Here is a 20,749-nt window from a genome sequence, read left to right on the forward strand (position 1 = left end):
CTAAGTGGGTCTGACTCTGAGAACACAAAGGCTGTAAAGCATGTGTTATTGGCATGTCTGTTTATGACTTGATGTACTTGTTACAATAAGAAGCTAATGCTCTTGTTGCTATAAAAAGTTGATGTAATTGCATGTACACGTGATGGCATTATGTTCTGTTTAAATCAGTGAGCTGTGAGTTAGTGAGTCGCCGTACTAATTTACCAGGTTGAAGACTGCTAGGATGATGATGACCGCAGTGGTGATAGTGACCAGAGGGAGGCGCACACACGGCCTCCTGACCACCGCCTCGGACACAGCAGGCAGCCACTGGCAGGACGACAACTTCTCCGGAAACAACCGCTGAGGGGTGGAGGAGCGAGGCATCCAGGCATGGGAGAGGAAGAGTGGATAGGAGGGGGAGAGGGGAAGGGATGAGTGTGTATGTGGGGGGGGGGGGGAATGTATGGAAGAGAAGAGGTGCATAGGATGGAAAGACAGGGTGAGTGTGTATAAGTGTGTGGGGGGGGGGGGACAAGAGGAAATTAAGCTGAGTGAGCATGTGACATTGAAGTCATCCATGTTGAGACAATGTGTGACTGACTAAGACAGCAGCACTGACTGTGTACAAAACATTAGGAACACCTGCTCTTTCCATGAAATAGACTGAACAAGTGAATCTAGGTGAAAGCTCTGATCCCTTATTGATGTCACCTGTTAAATCCACTTCAGTCAGTGTAGATGAAGGGGAGGAGACAGGTTAAAGAAAGATTTTTAAGCCTTGAGACAATTGAGACATGGATTGTATATGTGTGTCATTCAGAGAGTGAATGGGAAAGACAAAATATTTAAGTGCCTTTGAATGGGGTATGGTAGCACCGGTTTGAGTGTGTCAAGAACTAACGTTGCTGGGTTTTTCACGCTCAACAGTTTCCTGTGTGTATCAAGCATGGTCCACCACCCAAAGGACATCCAGCCAACTTGACAACTGTGGGAAGCATTGGAGTCAACATGGGCCAGCATCCCTGTGGAACGCTTTCAACACCTTGTAAAGTCCATGCCCCGACGAATTGAGGCTGTTCTGAGTGAAAAGGGGGGTGCAACTCAATATTAGGAAGGTGTTCCTAATGTTTTGTACACTCTGTGTATCTCTGACTAGTGAATGTAATAACTACACTGCCTGTCTGTCTACACCATGGCATTGAGATGGTAGGCACCAGGTGTCAATGGCCACATAACAGCAACGTACAGCTTCACAGGAAAAGACCCGGGGATAGATGGAATAGCTATGCAGAAAGCGTGTTTCCACTGTCACAGTAAGAAATACACACAGTACACACACTGCGTACCCCACCCCCCACTCTCACACACAGTAAAGTAAGCCTTTCCCTGTCTAGAAATAGGGCTTGTTGTGACCTAAGCCTAAAACTCCCACTGACCTGCAGGTGACCTGCGAAACAGATGCCCAGGGTCAACAGGAGGACACAGGCCAGCACTCCAAACCAAATGCCCAACATTTTGGAACTGAGGGACGAAGAAGGGAAAGATCCAACACTGAATCCAAAAAGTTCCAATATTGGTTGTCATGCCATTATCGTTGCCATGGTTTAAGAGGGACAACTTATTACTACTGTACCAGTCAATAGCGGTAAAGAAATGTGTTTCTTATAGCCACAAGGGTAAATCACTCACTCTTTTGTCACAAACATCTGAACCACAAAGATGCAGAAGAAGATGAAGGTGGCACAGCCGATGTAGTGCTTGAACATGGGCAGATCAATGGCTCGGTACTGGGGAGGAAAGAAGGAGGCATGTTTGAACCTCTCACAAATACTAAGAAAATCTGTTTTACATTATATAAGAACACGTGTGGTCTGTGTAGTCTAATCGGACATATCAAGAGATAGATTCTAATCTAACATTTAACATGTGAACATGTTGTCATGGTTAGGAACTCAAATGTCAAGTAGGAATGTTTTTCTTTATACTGTATCTTAGATAAAGGTTGCCATTGTACAGATGTACCTACAGTTTATTAGGACAGTAAGGTTCCTTTCCACAGTGTATAGAGACCATAAATTGTCAAAGACTCCAGTCACCCAAGTCATAGACTGTTCTCTCTGCTACCACACGGCAAGCGGTACCGGAGCACCAAGTCTAGGTCCAAAAGGCTTCTTAACAGCTTCTACCCCCAAGCCATAAGACCGCTGAACAATTAATAAAATGGCCACCCAGACTATTTGCATCGACACACCCCCCCCTTTGTTTTTACACTGCTGCTACTCGCTGTTTATTATCTATGCATAGTTACTTTACCCCTACCTACATCTACAAATTACCTCCACTAACCTGTAACCCTGCACATTGACTCGGTACCGGTATCCCCTGTATATAGCCTCGTTATTGTTATTTTATTGTTATTATTTTTTTTATGATTTTTTCAAATGTATTTAGTAAATATTTTCTTAACTCTATTTTCTTAAAACTGCCTTGTTGGTTAAGGGCTTGTAAGTAAGAATTTTACGGTAAGGTCTACACCTGTATTCGGCGCATGTGACAAATATTATTTTATTTGAGTGAGTCTGTAAATTGGTCTAGACTTGCTGATGTAGTCAGTCCAAAGACAAAATTATTTTCTTTATATTGTATCTATAAGGTTCTAGAGATTTTCATTGTGGAGATGTACCTACTACAGTACATACTAGGACAGCAATGCTCCTCTCAACAGTGTCTAGACAGCTCTGAGACAGACAGACAGACTCACCTGTTTCTCCAGCTCTTTCTTAGGGAACCACACAGCCAGACTGCTAATCTCCTCAGACTTCACCCACTGCCTGGAGGTCACACAGGGAGAGAGCGTGAGGAAGAGTGTGTGTGAGAGCGAGCTCTCTATTTCTACAACTCAATATGTAAAATGAATTTTCAGATAGCTTTGACTTGTCTTTGTCAATATTATTCACAATTGGCCAAATAATACTTTTCTCAAGTGACATGTTGGTGGCTAGGAAGATTAGATAACATTAGACCCTTAATTCTGAGTTTAGGCTTAAGCTTGTGGTCCTACCTAGTGACTATGCTCAGAATGTATTTTGACTATTTAGTGACTATTGAGACTCACTTGCTGCTGAGCTCATCGATGGTGGTGGTCATCTCATTGTGCAGCTCCTCATCAAACTTGCTCTTCTGGGACTTGTTCCTGTAAAAGACTCAGACAATAAGGAAGAGGTAGACTAGCAGACACACAGACTGACAGACAGACACACAGACAGACAGACCGACACGCAGACAGACAGACCGACACGCAGACAGACAGACCGACACGCAGACAGACATACTGACACACAGACAGACAGACAGATGGATGGATGCTGGTAAACCAGCCAAGGTCATGCAGGTTATTCAGTCTCAGTGTGCTGTGCAGGGAGGCAACTGGTTTAGGCCATTCTCAGCATTAGTGGAAACAGAGAGAAGGGGTGTGTGTCTGTCATTCATTCTATAGTGTGTGTGTGTGTGTGCAGGATGTCGTGTGTTAGTTGAACTCTGGTGACTGAACAGGAGTCTCCCAGCAGTACCCCTGCTCTGTGCCCCCTGCCCCACCAGGAAGGAAACACACACAGACAGAGACACACACAGTGTTTATAACAGCACATAACTCCAGTGGGAAAACAAAGACACACACTTTAAACACTTAGTAGGGAGTGGTTACTATGCCCTGCTTGCTTTGTAAAGGCTTGGGAATCCCTGTGATGCCCTGTTATACAGAAGAGGGAGGCAGCTCTAGGCAGGATGGTGGGTAGGGAGAAGTGTTAACCCAGAAAGAAGGGTTGGAGGTTAATGGTGCTGGTGAAACATCAAGATTCTCCTCCTCCACTTAGAAGAGAGAACTTGCGTTGTGAGCCAGGCTGGCTCCACTCACTTATAGGTGCTGAGCGGAGGGGCGGGCGAGGAGAAGGGCTCCTCTACAGACTCATCAAAGCTGTCAGGGACCAACAGTGAGAGATACACACACATTTAACATGGTGACATTGTTGTCGCTGTATGGGACTGTTGTGTGTTGTATGTGAGGATTCATTTGTGTCCTTGTGTTTTTGTATAGTACTGTGACTGCTAAAACAACAAATGTCTATTGTCTCTGTAGAATGGATCAAATATGAATGAAGCTTACATTGTACCTGAATAAAGAAACTATTTTGTTTTGATGAAACATGACATGAAGAGGTTCATGACCAAATGAAAGAACATAGGAAGGGCCACCGACCACATCAGAAGCAATACAGCCGGTTCCTGTTAAGTGTCCATTCACAGTATCGATGTCCACTAGAACCACAGCCGAGACAAAAAAGGTTTTACAGGGCAATTTTCTTACTTCCCTGTCCTGTCTACTGCACTCACAAGTGATTCAGCTTTTGTCAGTAATGGGGAAAAAGAGACGACTTCCATGCCCTTTGCGACCAAACTTGATGACCTTATAAAAAGTAAATGCGTTTGTGCTTTTATATACAATATGTGTAACATTAAATGGACTTACAAATCGCTTAACATTTAATTAAGAGTCACTGATCTGTCGTTTGCATTTGGTAATTCAAAAAAATAACTGGCTTCCTGCATACACCTCCACAACCATAAACACCCACTGTATCAACAGACTGACGCATAGCATGAGTACCACTCCAGTAAGGGGAGTCTGACGTCACCACTCTGACATGATGCCAATTCAGGGCTCTTGTTAACATATAAACAATTTAACCCATCCTCTCTGTGTTCTCAGACTTGGCCTTCCTTACCTCTCAGTGATCTTCGTGCGCAGGGGGATGTCCTAAAAAATAATTTTAATTGTTAGACAAATCGTGCGTAAAACAACAAGAAGTAAAGCAGCATGTAAATATGCCATCAACAGTCTTCCACAGGAAATACTGATGCTTGTAGCAATACATTTCAACCTGTTATGCTTGATTTGATGAGGTGGACTATTTCTGTTAGAGGAAGTATGCCTGGTAATCTTTTCATCAGTTATAATGCAGTGGCCCTCTACCCGTCACTCACCTTGCAGCGTGATTTTACATTGACCATGGGGTCTGTGGTGTACCCCTCTCTGCTCTGTAGGTGGGCGAAGGGTTTGACGGCGCCCCAGGACTCCAGGTAACGGGTCATTCTCACTGATGGCCGCATCTTCAGCCCGTCATTCACACGTGGCTTAAGCAAAATGCGGCTGTTCAGAGCCTGGTCCTTAGACTGATGACACACACAAGTTAATGAGGAGTACAGTCTCAGTCTCACATATACAGATAAGGCCCTTGTCAGGGATTCTGGAGGTAATACATTTAATGAGGTAGCTCACACGAGGATCGATGACAAGGTATGTCTGTATGTTGAGCTCCTTCAGGTAGGCATCTCTTAGCCCACCGTTCCCCTCCTCCACCTCATAGGCCTTGTTCAGGTGATTCAGGGTGGCCTCAGTGATGTGGACACGCCTGATCATGACAAAGACGGGGGGTTACTATTAGTAAAATGGACTTACTAGGACTAGGTTACTACTAGTAACTTAATAATAAATGCCACTATAAGGTTTAAAGTTAGTGTAAATTAATGTTTATCATACATGGTTAACTCAACTACTAACATACCCAGGTAAGCCTCCAGACTCCATATAATTGGCCAGGGTGACGTCATGTGACCACACGTCAAACTGCCACTTGCGGAGGCCAATCACACCGCAGAGCACGTTGCCGGAGTGCACGCCCACTCTCATGTTAATGTCCACACCTGTGGCCTCGCGCACCAGTCTGAGGGGCGGGATGAGAACCTGTCAGCTGTGTGTGTGTGTGTGTGTGTGTGTGTGTGTGTGTTCATTGAGGTTTCACTGGGATTCCTTCTTATTGCTTTGACGTCAGAGCCAGCTGAACAAATCAACTATTTATTTGTTGTCATAACATGCTGCTGCTACTGTCTATTATCTATCCTGCTGCCTAGTCACTTTACCCCTCCCTATATGTACAGTACATAGCTACCTCAATTACCTCGTACCCCTGCACATCGCCTCGGTACTGGTACTTCCTGTATATAGCCATGTTATTTTTACTCGTTATTGTTACTGACTGTGTATTTATTCCTTGTGTCACTATTTCTATTTTTAAAATGTATCTTTAACTCTGCATTGTTGGAAAAGGACCCATAAGTAAGCATTTCACAGTTAGTCTACACCTGTTGTTTACGAAGCATGTGATAAATAGCATTTGATTTGATTTTCCAACATGGAGCTTTGAGATTTTGACCTCTATTTTGGCAGGGCAGAGAGGTGCCAAGATAAAGCCTTCCTTTGACAGACCCTCCAGTCCTCCACAACACCTGATTATAGACCAACACCTTCCCGAGAACTAACTCACTCCCATAACCACCATCGACCCAGACAACTCACATCAACACCTACTACTTAGGCCAGAAAGTCCCTATTGCATTATACAATAACACTACCCTCCCTACTATCCTTTAACACCTTTGATTTACAATATACGCTATTTATCTCACAATCTAATGAGAATATGTGTTGCTAAAGTCTTGGAACTAACCAAAAGGATCACACGTTTTAGTAATTGTTTTCCCCCCAGAAGGCCTTGGGGCTCCTCTGAACTCACTTGATGGCCTCACACATGTCCAGACCCATCTTCACACAGTTCTTGGCATGCATGGGCAGGGAGACAGGCAGGCCAGACACACAGTAGTAGCAGTCTCCCAAAATCTTGATTCTCATGCACTCGTTCTCCTGAAGAATAAAACAGAAAAATACCACATAGACCATGAAGACCATCCAAGAAGCAGACATGTCAACTGGATTTAGCATTAACACAAATTAGGTATCAGAAGTTCTCCTGAAGAACCAAACACACAAGACATCCATGCATGTCCAGCCCAAGAACTACATGTACTTGTTTTTTAAGTGTCTGAGATGATCTGTATATTGAAATAAAATATATCTATATATACATAAAATAAATCTATTATGACACATAACAAGTGGATTATGCATTACCACACTGTCGTGTTATCATAATAAACATAAAAGTGTAGCTAAATATTTAATAAAGCTGAAAGGTCAGTGTTAATTTAACTAAAGGTGCAAATCTTACAAATTATTAACTCACCTTTGCAATCTGGTCAAATTTCCCAAACAGCTCGTTGAGCATGATGACCAGCTGCTTCGGAGAGCAGTCGCTGGCCAATCGGGTAAAGCCCACAATGTCAGCATACAGAATACTGCAAAAAGAGAAAAGCCAAGGGTGTGTTCATTAAGACACGCGTTTTGCAAAAGAAAACAAGAAGTTTAGATAGTCCCTCCCTGTTGCACATAGTTTCCGAGCATTTTCTTGCATTTCATGCTTACTGATCACGACCGGCTCAGGACATTTGGAGTCAAGACATCAGTGTCATAATGACGTGTAGAGAAATCTGTCGTCTGCATGGATACGACCAAGCTGGCACTACACTGATTAATCACTCTGATGTAAGTCGCTCTGGATAAGAGCGTCTGCTAAACGACAAAAAAATTAAATTAAAATAATGTTGTTGCATCACCAAACAACGGTGTCATTGTCAGATAAAGGTTGACTCCTGGGGTGTTGAAATGGAGTGGGGCCAACTGATTACAGTTGGAGGTCCTATCCTGGGTGAGCAGTAATCCTATGGGGCTAGAAAGGAGAGGTGAAGACTGAGTAGAAGGGAGATTGTGATAAGGGGTTTGGCTCTAAGATTTAAACTACAGAAGTGTTTACCCTATATTCATTTAGCAGCGGCGGGCCACCGCTATTTTTTTTCCGGGATGGTGAAATGTTTTCAGTGTAAAAATGTTTTCTCCGCCCATGGCAAAATGTTTTGCATGAAATCAGCTTTAAAACATCAAATGAATTGTCTGCAGCCAAGAGGACGGCCTCTAAAATGTTTGCCATTGGCCACGTCCACTAACCCCCCCCCGCCCCCCACCCCGCTAACTTTGCCACAGCTGTTGAAAAAGATCCTAGGGGAAGCACTGTACAGTACACTGATTGGAAGTGCGATAAGCTTGCTGTGAGCCCTGTCCTCCACACAGAGCACCTGACCCGGGCCACCACACATCCAGCCGCCACTGCCTAATCACTGGCTCATTACCAGGGATCAGAGGGCTAACTGTTGCCAAGGTCAGTGTCCCACTAACTGCTGCCAAGGTCAGTCCTCATTAAAATAGCTAACGTTAGCCTGTTGCTCGGCAGACCAGACCAGACCAGAGAACCATGGCCGCCCAGTAACTCTGACTGACAACGACCAGGCGTTTCCTCTGAAAGAACATGTCTAATGACAAGCATGTCTCGTGTCATTACAAGGATCAAATGGGGAGGTGCTTGGGCTATAATTCACAGTAACACACCAAAGGGCTTAAATGAGGATTCACGCACTAGCTGAGCCACAGCAGCACATGATACGGTCTTTGATTTTCACAAGGCCTTCTCAGATCAGACAGTTTAAATGTCCCTCCTTTTCTATGAAATCATATTAATTACGGGCCTAAACTTATTACTTTTTTTCACCTTTATTTAACCAGGTAAGACAGTTGAGAACAAGTTCTCATTTACAACTGCGACCTGGCCAAGATAAAGCAAAGCAGTGCGATATCAACAAATCAACCAGGTAGTTACAAATGTCAGTTTGTCAGGCTACTGAGAAGATCGACGAGTGTTGATGTGTTGACCTTCATTTGGGCAACAAATGGGCTCCCTCTCTCTCCAGGAAGGTAGAAGGTACAGTCCAGTCTGTAACAATTACAGAGTCTAAAACTTAGGGAATCTATTGAGCTATCTACTAAGGTTCACTGGATAGGCTACAAAGCCAATGTCTGTCAGCACTTTCTAAATGAATGCCCATAAAACAAAAGGCCTTATCTGGGTCAATGCTCAGCTAACACTGTCCTGCTAAATTCCATGAGAACTGACTGGGCATTGTGAGTGTAAATAGACCTCACAGAGCAGGGATGGGCAACTCCAGTCCTCGGGGCCGGAGTGGTGTCACTTTTTCTCCATCCATAGCAAACACAGCTGATTAAACGAATTGCATTCTAAACTGAAGATCATGATTAGTTGATTATTGGAGTCAGGTGTGTTATCTGGGGCAAAAGTGTGACACCAATCACACCCCTGAGGACTGGAGTCGACCATCCCTGTCCCAGAGGAATCAGGGGAAAATCATGAAATTAGAGAACACAAACTATACTAACTATTCAAAGCACACATGCAACATATGAAGCAGAATAATTTAGGATTTAACCCAGTGTTTTACCCAAGGCTCAGACCTTTCTGTTTCCATATATGCGGGCCGGCACCCAGGTCTAAAAAGCAGCAAAAGAGAAGTGAAGCCAAAATGTAAAGGCAGGGAATGAGAAAATCAAAGGCTAAAGCCACAAGCGGGGTTTCGTTCAAGAGAACATTTGGGTTGGGGAAATATTTCCCCATGTGTGCCGTTTGGTAGACTGAAAACCATGCTTAGTTTGACAGGCAATGATTGACAGCAAAGGATTGGATTCTACTGTATGTTTCTTAGTAATATTCTTAGAACATAACAGGTTATTTGAACATGCTGTATGTTTCTCAGTGATATTCTTAGTACATGACAGGCTATTGTTGTACTGTACCTGACGTTCTCGTGTCTCTTGACGTAGAGACTGTGGAAGTTGTTGTCTTTGACGAGTCGTTGCTGCTCTTCTTTGTCCTTGCAGTCTTGCAGACGCTCCATGATGGCCAGCTTCATCTTCATGGAGATGTAGACCGGCAGCACAGACTGCAGCAGGTTTTCCTACACACACACACACACACACACACACACACGTTAGCATCAACACACCACACCCACCCAACCACACACACTGTCCGATAGACAAAAGGTCATGAACCCATCCAATCAGGGAGAAACCCAGTCTGAGTATCAACCAGCTGTCAGAGTGTCTTGCTGATCTGGTAACTGCACTAACAAGGTCCCCATTCACTCAGATTACTGTTAAAAGCTTTATAATCATTGTGCTGCCAGTCTGGTTGTACAGCCAGTCAACAGACAGAGAGAACATCACATTGAGAGCCTCTGGGATGGAATAGAGTCAGGTGAGATGAGAATCTAAGAAGTTCATAAGGAGATGTCTCAGGAAATCATTATTCTTCAATCCCTATTGACCCCATAATTCCTGTTCACCCTTATGATGTGATACTGAGGCACCTGACTCCTCTCCTTTCTCTCTCCACTGGTTTGGCTGCATCCATGGGGGGGGGGGGGGTTTGCCCCTAGGTACAGATCTAGGATGAAATCCTAACCTTAACCATTAGTGGGAGAAATGTTAAACTGACCCAAGACTAGTGTCATGGGGCAACTGGCTAGGCCTACATGCTCTCACAGATAGATTACCACCTCCTGGTTCAAATGACTGGAGCAGGTTTTCCAGTAAACCGTAAAGCATGGAAAGTCATTCTGCACAAAGTGGCCTTGATTTGGTACAGTCAGCTCAGCTCTGTGCTGTAATTGATCTGGCAGATTCTATCTGACTGGGCCTAGAGAACAATGGCAGAGTGCTCTGTGTATGCGGGGGGGAGTTACTGTTCACCTCAGCGTTGGGACCCATTTCAAACCCTCCCTTCCCTCTTCTCTTTATGGGGCCTGTTCTCTTTGGCTAACCCCTGTGGCACTGCTCCTTTTTTCGGGCTCAATACAACAGAGTAGAACAGAGGCAGCTCAAATGTTAACGATTATATCATTCCATTCTGTCCTGCTAGGCAACAGAGCAGCCAGCAGCCTCCTCTCTCTCACAGAGTGTGGTGTCACTTCCTAAGTAATTATCATTACAAATGAAAAAAATTTATGGTTAAAAAGCCATTTGAAACAGACACCCGTTTTTACTAACGGAGCACACACAGACATCTACTTAAAAGATCATTACAATAACATTTAATTTGAGGGGGATTTGATCATCGTAATGAAAAATACAAGCTAGAAAACAACAAGGCTGATGGTCTTAAATTAAGTAAACAATTAACCAGTGCTATTATGACAAAAATTTTAGCCTAACACAATTTATTAACTTTCATTAGTCTTTCATACTTCCTGTCTTTCAGTCAGGTCAGCCTCTGTTCAGAAAGAGACACCAAAAGCATGTTATTCAACCAGAACAGGATTTCTAATACACTGGGAGGTCGCCCTCGCCAAAGAGGTTCCTAATCTCAAGCGTCCTTCCTTAAATAAAAGTTAAAGAACTAAATTCAAAAAGATAGCGTAGTGTCTGATAAGGAGATGTTGTCACCTGCTGTCTCTTTTCTATCTCCAGCTTCATGCGGATGCCCAGACATCGGAGTGTATCCTGGAAGGTCTGTCTTAGTGTTCTCTCCATCAGGACCTTATGGAAGGCCCCCACCACACTGCCACACAGAAACACCACCGCATTGGACAGCAGCTGGGGACAGAGGGACAGACATTAAAACCTAGCTGCACAGCGTAAGCATTTTATTGTCCGTTTTCAGAGAAATGTGCCTTACGCCTTAGAAACTCCTTACAGGACATCAACAACAACACTATAGCACACAATCTCGCTGAAACATACATGACACATGAGTCATTAACACACACACATATGCTGTGATACTTCCTGTTTATAGATACTTCCTGTTTATAGAAAACTATCTAAAGCACAACATCGTGAACATACATAACGTCATGCATCACCAGGAGATCATGTAACACATGTATAAGTGTTACTAACAGCATAACTAATAACACACCTGATTGGCCAGAAAGGGGCTGGGGTCTTGGATGTTGAAGACAGTGAGGCGTAGAGTGAGGACCATGATGTGAGAGACTGAGGAGATCACACTGAGCACCACAGCATAGCACATCTGGAAAGGCAGCATGGTGTACACTGTGAAGATGATGAACAAGAAGAAGGGAACCTACAGGAGAAAATGAGATCGAGAGATAGGTCAGACTGATATGACATGAAATACTGTGGGGAAAGAGTCTCGGATTGGCAGCACTACCCAAAGAACAAGTGGCTTTACTGGACAACTGTCACCTCAGTGTCCTGGCAAGAGATGCTATAACTAGACAAACATAACTTTTTGATGCTTCTGTTCATGTGTGTATATAATGTATGTACACTCAGTGGCCAGTTTATTAGGTAGGCTACCCCGTTTCGCGAAAATGGTTCGCTCCTACAGACAGCGAGTCACGTAGCTGTGGCTTGCTATATAAAGCAGGCAGACAGGCATCAAGGCATTCAGTTACTGTTCGATTGAACGTTAGAAAGGGCATAAATAAGTGACCTAAGCGACATTGAGCGTGGTATGATCGTCGGTGCCCCTTTGCCTGAATTTGTCGGGGCATGGATTCTACAAGGTCTGGCGTTCAAAAGTTGCTCAATTGGTATCAAGGGATCTAATGTGTGCCAGAATTGAAATTCACATCAGGTTTTGTTTGTTATCACATGGAGAAGATTGTGTGCTCTGTGATGTAGATCTTAAATCAGATAACTTCTTTAGGGAAGGCAACAGAAACTGTGTGAAACGTAATTCTGCAATAATGAAGTAAGGATTTCGCGTAAGCAGCATGAGTCAATGGCCCCATCCTGCCTGGTGTCAACGGTACAGGCTGGTGGAGGTGGTGTAATGTTGTTTTCCTGGCACACGTTAGGTCCCTCGATAGCAATTGTGCAACGTTTGAACGCTACACCTTGTAGAATCCATGCCCGAAGAATTCAGGCTGTTCTGGAGGCAAAGAGGGGTCCGACCCGGTACTAGATGGGTGTACCTAATAAACTGGCTGGTATGAAGATGGAGGAGAGTAAGAGGACAAAGGAAGTGGGCTTTTATTTTTATTATTAAAGCCAACAGGCTTTGTCGTGTAACCTTTCTTTAGGGTTAGAGAAGAGAGTGTGCGTGTGTGTGAGTGCGTATACCTGGTCCCAGGGCAGGATGAGGGGTCCGCTGAAGATGAAGGTGAATCCCATGGTGAGGTGAGTGGCCCAGACCACCAGGCCCAGCAGTCTCCTCCAGCGCTGGGTCAGGGTCTCTGTACACACCAGCACAAACACAGCCAGGAACACGCACAGGCTGCAGCTCACCACGCTCACAAATGCACAGTGCTCCTCCGCACTCTGAAACAGGGAGGGAGAACATAACGCACACTGAATCACAATCATGGAATTTACATTATACTCTACATTGAGATATACACACAGTCATAGACACTGATGCCATATCCATCTACACACAGCCCTACACAGACACACAATGCTATACTCATCTAATGAAAAGACTATGATAAAAAAACTGGCTATAATATATGTTCCGTCTGAGGGCAGGTTTTGAAGTGTTATATAGTCAGGTACAATGATATGCCTAAACAACATTCCCTCAACATCATTCCAGTCCCTTTATTATGCCTATGTACTGTCTACACATGAGAGCGGCCACTATCTAATTCAGCATCGTGGTTTATCCAGGCTTATTGCACATCTGTCTCTGCGTCATGTCCTGTTGCTAGAGGCCACAGCATCTTCCTGATTTAATTACACAGAGGAGGCTCAGATATAGATTTCTGGTGTGTGTGTATACACTTGTGTGCATGCCAGTTAGCGAGAAAGCAAGGGAGCGAGAGAAAGAGAGAATGGGAAAGAGTTCAATGCCAAGGAGAGCAGGAATGACTGTGTAAAGGTCCCTGAGCAGAAGGCCATCCCGGCATTGTCTATTGAGTATGCTGGTTTCCATGGTAGCAGAAGTGAAGGCCTTTACTAGCACATTTAACTACGGCCACACCCACTAAATCGACCTATAGCAGACTTGTTCATGTCCTTTTCTAATTTATTTTCAGATGGAAGGAAGTACTGAAACTAGTCTATACAATTAGAGAACAGATTGGTTCTGATCCTCTCCTCTCGAAATCTCATCTGAAAAGCAATGACCCAGGTGGGATCTGCTCAGTCTCAGCCTGCCATGAGTGAATGTTTTCGTCTGTTGGGCATTGAAATTTACGTCAGGTTTTGTTTGTTATCATGTGGAGAAGATTGCGTGCTCTGTGGTGTAGAGCTTAAAATCAGATCACTTCTTTAGGGTAGGAAACAAACTGTGCAAAACGTAATTCTGCAATAATGACCAAAGTAAACCCACAAGAACATACACTCTCTCTAGTGTCCGTTGGTGGGTTAAGTTAACGGTTATGTAAAATGAGGACCACTAAAAGCATCCTCTCCGTGCTCTCTGACTCTCTTAGTACTCTGTTAGAATCTAAATGACTTCATCCACCTAAAAACAACAGGGCTCTCAATAGGCTCTTTGTTCAATCTGAGGCCAACTATCCTGTTTAAGTACCACTTAGAAATATATGTTGGCATGCCCTCCTCTCGCTCACTGGTGGGCTCATGGTCTCTAACAGGTAGTCCATCCATCCACAGTGGAGAGGGAAGTTGTACAAGTTGAACACAGTGACTTTATTACACTCTTATCCTCACCGGCCTGTGCACTTAACAATAGGCATTAGCCTACACATGCTAACTAACCTGCCACAAAAACATTAGTGGTGGGTTCTACGCCATCAAAAGGAACATAACATTCGACATCCCAATTAGGATCTGGCTAAAAATACTTGAATCAGTTATAGAACCCATTGCCCTCTATGGCTGTGAGGTACGCTCACAAACCAATAATTCACAAAATGGGAAACACCAAATTGAGACTCTGCATGCAGAATTCTGCAAAATCATCCTCTGTGTACAACGTAAAACACCAAATAATGCATGCAGAGCAGAATTCGGACGATACCCGCTAATGATCAAAATCCAGAAAATAAACGTTAAATTCAACAAACACCTAAAAGGAAGCGATTCCCAAACCTTCCATAACAAAGCCATCACCTACAGAGAAATTAACCTAGAGAAGAGTCCCCTCAGCAAGCTGGTCCTGGCGCTCTGTTCACAAACACAAACAGACCCCACAGAGCCCCAGAACAGCAACCAAATCATGACAAAACAAAAATATAATTACTTGACACATTGGAAAGAACTAACCAAAAAACTAAGCATTCTGGAATGTTATTTGGCCCTAAACTGAGAGTACACAGTGGCAGATTACCTGACCACTGTGACTGACCCAAAAGGTAAGGAAAGCTTTGACTATGTACAGAGTCAGTGAGCATAGCCTTGCTATTGAGAGAGGCCGCCATAGGCAGACCTGGCTCTCAAGAGAAGACAGGCTATGTGCCCACAAAATGAGGTGCAAACTGAGCTGCACTTCCTTACCTCCTGCCAAATGTATGACCATATTAGAGACACATACAGTGGGGAGAACAAGTATATGATAACCTGCAAAATCGGCAGTGTTTCCTACTTACAAAGCATGTAGAGGTCTGTAATTTTTATCATAGGTACAATTCAACTGTGAGAGACGGAATCTAAAGTCAGATCCAGAAAATCACATTGTATGATTTTTAAGTAATTAATTTGCATTTTATTGCATGACATAAGTATTTGATACATCAGAAAAGCAGAACTTAATATTTGGTACAGAAACCTTTGTTTGCAATTACAGAGATCATACGTTTCCTGTAGGTCTTGACCAGGTTTGCACACACTGCAGCAGGGATTTTGGCCCACTCCTCCATACAGACCTTCTCCAGATCCTTCAGGTTTCGGGGCTGTCGCTGGGCAATACAGACTTTCAGCTCCCTCCAAAGATGTTCTATTGGGTTCAGGTCTGGAGACTGGCTAGGCCACTCCAGGACCTTGAGATGCTTCTTACGGAGCCACTACTTAGTTGCCCTGGCTGTGTGTTTCGGGTCGTTGTCATGCTGGAAGACCCAGCCACGACCCATCTTCAATGCTCTTACTGAGGGAAGGAGGTTGTTGGCCAAGATCTCGCGATACATGTCCCCATCCATCCTCCCCTCAATACGGTGCAATCGTCCTGTCCCCTTTGCAGAAAAGCATCCCCAAAGAATGATGTTTCCACCTCCATGCTTCACGGTTGGGATGGTGTTCTTGGGGTTGTACTCATCCTTCTTCTTCCTCCAAACACGGCGAGTGGAGTTTAGACCAAAAAGCTCTATTTCTGTCTCATCAGACCACATGACCTTCTCCCATTCATCCTCTGGATCACCCAGATGGTCATTGGCAAACTTCAGACGGGCCTGGACATGCGCTGGCTTGAGCAGGGGGACCTTGCGTGCGCTGCAGGATTTTAATCCATGACGGCGTAGCGTGTTACTAATGGTTTTCTTTAAGACTGTGGTCCCAGCTCTCTTCAGGTCATTGACCAGGTCCTGCCGTGTAGTTCTGGGCTGATCCCTCACCTTCCTCATGATCATTGATGCCCCACGAGGTGAGATCTTGCATGGAGCCCCAGACCGAGGGCGATTGACCGTCATCTTAAACTTCTTCCATTTTATAATAATTGCGCCAACAGTAGTTGCCTTCTCACCAAGCTGCTTGCCTATTGTCCTGTAGCCCATCCCAGCCTTGTGCAGGTCTACAATTTTATCCCTGATGTTCTTACACAGCTCTCTGGTCTTGGTCATTGTGGAGAGGTCGGAGTCTGTTTGATTGAGTGTGTGGACAGGTGTCTTTTATACAGGTAACGAGTTCAAACAGGTGCAGTTAATACAGGTAATGAGTGGAGAACAGGAGGGCTTCTTAAAGAAAAACTAACAGGTCTGTGAGAGCCGGAATTCTTACTGGTTGGTAGGTGATCAAATACTTATGTCATGCAATAAAATGCAAATTAATTACTTAAAAATCATACAATGTGATTTTCTTGATTTTTGTTTTAGATTCCGTCTCTCACAGTTGAAGTGTACCTATGATAAAACATTACAGACCTCTACATGCTTTGTAAGTAGGGAAACCTGCAAAATCGGCAGTGTATCAAATACTTGTTCTCCCCACTGTGTATATATATATATATATATATATAATTATTATTTTTTTATGTACTTCCCCCACAGCTCAGACCTGCAATAACACTCTCAAAACTATTACAGACTACAAAGGGAAGCACAGCCGCGAGCTGCCCAGTGACACAAGCCTACCAGACGAGCTAAACCACTTCTATGCTCGCTTCGAGGCAAGCAACACTGAAGCATGCATGAGAGCACCAGCTGTTCCGGATGACTATGTGATCACGCTCTCCGTAGCCGATGTGAGTAAGACTTTTAAGCAGGTCAACATTCACAAGGCCGCAGGGCCAGACGGATTACCAGGACGTGTACTCCGAGCATGTGCTGACCAACTGGCAAGTGTCTTCACTGACATTTTCAACATGTCCCTGACTGAGTCTGTAATACCAACATGTTTCAAGCAGACCACCATAGTCCCCGTGCCCAAGGACTCTAAGATAACCTGCCTAAATGACTACCGACCCGTAGCACTGACGTCTGTAGCCATGAAGTGCTTTGAAAGGCTGGTCATGGCTCACATCAACCGCATTATCCCAGAAACCCTAGACCCACTCCAATTTGCATACCGCCCCAACAGATCCACAGATGATGCAATCTCTATTGCACTCCACACTGCCCTTTCCCACCTGGACAAGAGGAACACCTACGTGAGAATGCTATTCATTGACTACAGCTCAGCATTCAACACCATAGTGCCCTCTAAGCTCATCACTAAGCTAAGGATCCTGGGACTAAACACCTCCCTCTGCAACTGGATCCTGGACTTCCTGACGGGCCGCCCCCAGGTGGTAAGGGTAGGTAACAACACATCTGCCACACTGATCCACAACACGGGGGCCCCTCAGGGGTGCGTGCTCAGTCCCCTCCTGTACTCTCTGTTCACCCATGACTGCATGGCCAGGCACGACTCCAACACCATCATTAAGTTTGCCGACGACACAACAGTGGTAGGCCTGATCACCGACAACGATGAGACAGCCTATAGGGAGGAGGTCAGAGATCTGGCCGTGTGGTGCCAGGACAACAACCTCTCCCTCAACGTGACCAAGACAAAGGAGATGATTGTGGACTACAGGAAAAAAAAGAGGACTGAGCACGCCCCCATTCTCATCGACGGGGCTGTAGTGGAACAGGTTGAGAGCTTCAAGTTCCTTGGTGTCCACATCACCAACGAACTATCATGGTCCAAACACACCAAGACAGTCGTGAAGAGGGCACGACAAAGCCTATTCCCCCTCAGGAGACTGAAAAGATTTGGCATGGGTCCTCAGATCCTCAAAAAATTCTACAGCTGCACCATCGAGAGCATCCTGACTGGTTGCATCACCGCCTGGTATGGCAACTGCTTGGCCTCCGACCGCAAGGCACTACAGAGGGTAGTGCGTACGGCCCAGTACATCACTGGGGCAAAGCTTCCTGCCATCCAGGACCTCTATACCAGGCGGTGTCAGAGGAAGGCCCTCATAATTGTCAAAGACTCCAGCCACCCTAGTCATAGACTGTTCTCTCTGCTACCGCACGGCAAGCGGTACCGGAGTGCCAAGTCTAGGTCCAAAAGACTTCTCAACAGCTTCTACCCCCAAGCCATAAGACTCCTGAACAGCTAATCATGGCTACCCGGACTATTTGCACTGCAAACTATTTGCACCCATCCTTTTTACGCTGCTGCTACTCTGTTAATTATTTATGCATAGTCACTTTAACTCTACCCACATGTACATATTACCTCAACTACCTCAACTAGCCGGTGCCCCCGCACATTGACTCTGCAACGGTACCCCCCTGTATATATAGCCTCCCTACTGTCACTTTATTTTACTTCTGCTCTTTTTTTTCTCTCAACACTTTTTTTGTTGTTTTATTTTGACTTTTTTTTTTTAAACTTTTTTTTTTAAAATAAATGCACTGTTGGTTAAGGGCTGTAAGTAAGCATTTCACTGTAATGTCTGCACCTGTTGTATTCGGCGCATGTGACCAATAAAATTTGATTTGATTTGATTTGATTACACTCCTCTTTTATTACACTGAGGGAACCTAAGTGCTGCTTTACGTTTTATGTTTCAGAGTGATTACCTACTGCTCTACACAGACGTGTACATGTAACCTAAAATGTCTACTAAAACTCTAGACTAGTGACATATTTACCTGCTACACTAATACAGTGATTACCTGCTTCTTAAACTCTGAAGTCTACACCAATAACATAATCTCTAGTATATTGCTACGCCTTGCCACAGACTGTCGTGTCGAGGAGAAAAAAAACAAAGAACTGTCATCTAATTCAGTATGTCTATGCACAATTGTTCAATGTACTACAGAAAGAGAACATACTACAATAGTGTCTTTAATGTGCTAATCTCCGTATCTCCGTCCATTAGCTGTCAGCTCATCCAGTGAGGACATCACGCCCCCTCAGCGGATATTACTCAGTCATTCAAAAAAGCTGTAATTAGCTGGTCTCTGATGTGTAACATACTGTCACGTCATACATGGCCATGACGGTCTCAACAACCATCTGGGTAGGTGCACACACACTTCTAGGTCTCGGTAGGCGACGTCACTTACACGATGGCCGCTAGCTAGCGATTCCACATCAGCTAAACACACACACACACACACACACAGGGACTCACCAGCTGCAGGGCGAAGAAGAGGATGATGAGGACTCCGCAGGACAGCATGGAGAGGCCCAGTAGCAGCACCAGAGGCTGGTACTGGCTGATACAGGAGAACTTCCTGTACAGGGCCTCATGTTTCAGCTCCTGTTCATTCAACAGGTATTTCCTTTTAGCCGGCATGGTGGTGGTGTCCTGTTCACTACTAAAACCCTGATAAAGGTTATGGGCCGAAACACGCTGTTTTTAACAAAGAAGCATTTTTATCAACTTCCACTGTCCTCTAAGAGTTGCTGAATTTCCTCTCCACTTTTGTCCACTCCTCCTCACAAAGGTATGTTACGGCAGGGAATAACGCTGAAAACACCCCAAAGTGTAGGGCAGGGTAGGAGCCTTCTTCTGCTGCAACTGTAAGACAGACGTGTGTGTGTGTGTGTTTACAGATCCACAGATCCAGGTGGGCAGGTTTGCGGAGGTCTTCTAGCTCATACTGCTCAAGTGCAGTTGTCGATCTTCTCCCTTAAGGGCATTTTTAATATGTTGCTCTCTTCTTTTGCTCACAGGTTTTGCTCTAGCTCGCTTTTCTTTCACTCTCTCTTTCTCCCTTTCTGCTTTGGCAGGCAGACCCAGTTCATCCATGCCAGCTACTGTGTTCCATTCTTCAGAAGGGTTGAGTAATGATCCCAGCGCTGAGAGAAGAGACCGGGGGAGGAGGAGAGTCTAAGGAAAGAGGAGGAGGAGGAGAAAGAGGGAGGGCGGAGGGCGGAGGAAGACAGAGGGGTCGTCAAGGATTCCTCCAGGATGTCTGTCCCATCAGTGCTGAGCGGGCAGAGAGAGGGGCCCAATGTAGCGCCACCCACTGGAGCTGCCACAGTCAGAGGCCTGGGGAGGAGACAGACTGGGTGAGTTTGCTGGAACCACTGATAAAGACAGGAGTGAAATAGCAATCCACAACACTTGAGAGGGTCATGGCTACTCAAAGCACTTTCTCTTGTTGACACGTCAGAAAATGTTGATGCACTCACTAAGCTTATGTTTTAATAAACAGATTACATTATCTGGCATTGAGAAGAAATTTTTTTATTTTAAAAAATAACAGTTTAGCGATGTGATTTGAAACTACATTACTGTCTGCCAAACTGTACACAGTGAGAGTACAGTAGAGTGAGTCCCTTCATATGACAAAGTTAGACTGTGTTGTTTTAGCCAAGGGTGTA

At 44.7% G+C, this 20,749-nt stretch overlaps 1 protein-coding gene across 1 annotated transcript in view; it reads right to left on the minus strand.

The window, feature by feature from the left end:
- The window catches only part of LOC311128469 (adenylate cyclase type 2-like), a 28,543-nt gene extending 8,157 nt beyond the window's left edge, over positions 1-20,386 (minus strand). The window contains exons 1-16 of the mRNA XM_084160628.1: positions 19,551-20,386; positions 12,929-13,126; positions 11,757-11,924; positions 11,282-11,431; positions 9,632-9,792; positions 7,119-7,230; positions 6,612-6,739; positions 5,604-5,762; positions 5,318-5,450; positions 5,023-5,211; positions 4,764-4,795; positions 3,098-3,175; positions 2,744-2,813; positions 1,672-1,769; positions 1,419-1,503; positions 205-342 (exon numbers count right to left, since the gene is read on the minus strand). Of these exons, the coding sequence (XP_084016754.1) occupies positions 205-342; positions 1,419-1,503; positions 1,672-1,769; positions 2,744-2,813; positions 3,098-3,175; positions 4,764-4,795; positions 5,023-5,211; positions 5,318-5,450; positions 5,604-5,762; positions 6,612-6,739; positions 7,119-7,230; positions 9,632-9,792; positions 11,282-11,431; positions 11,757-11,924; positions 12,929-13,126; positions 19,551-19,715 (2,064 nt within the window). The 5' untranslated portion in view covers positions 19,716-20,386. The remainder of the gene's footprint in view (positions 1-204; positions 343-1,418; positions 1,504-1,671; positions 1,770-2,743; positions 2,814-3,097; positions 3,176-4,763; positions 4,796-5,022; positions 5,212-5,317; positions 5,451-5,603; positions 5,763-6,611; positions 6,740-7,118; positions 7,231-9,631; positions 9,793-11,281; positions 11,432-11,756; positions 11,925-12,928; positions 13,127-19,550) is intronic.
- Positions 20,387-20,749: the final 363 nt, after the last annotated feature.

The sequence above is a fragment of the Coregonus lavaretus genome, assembly GCF_964263955.1.
Source record: "Coregonus lavaretus genome assembly, chromosome: 4".
Classification (NCBI taxonomy): domain Eukaryota; kingdom Metazoa; phylum Chordata; class Actinopteri; order Salmoniformes; family Salmonidae; genus Coregonus; species Coregonus lavaretus.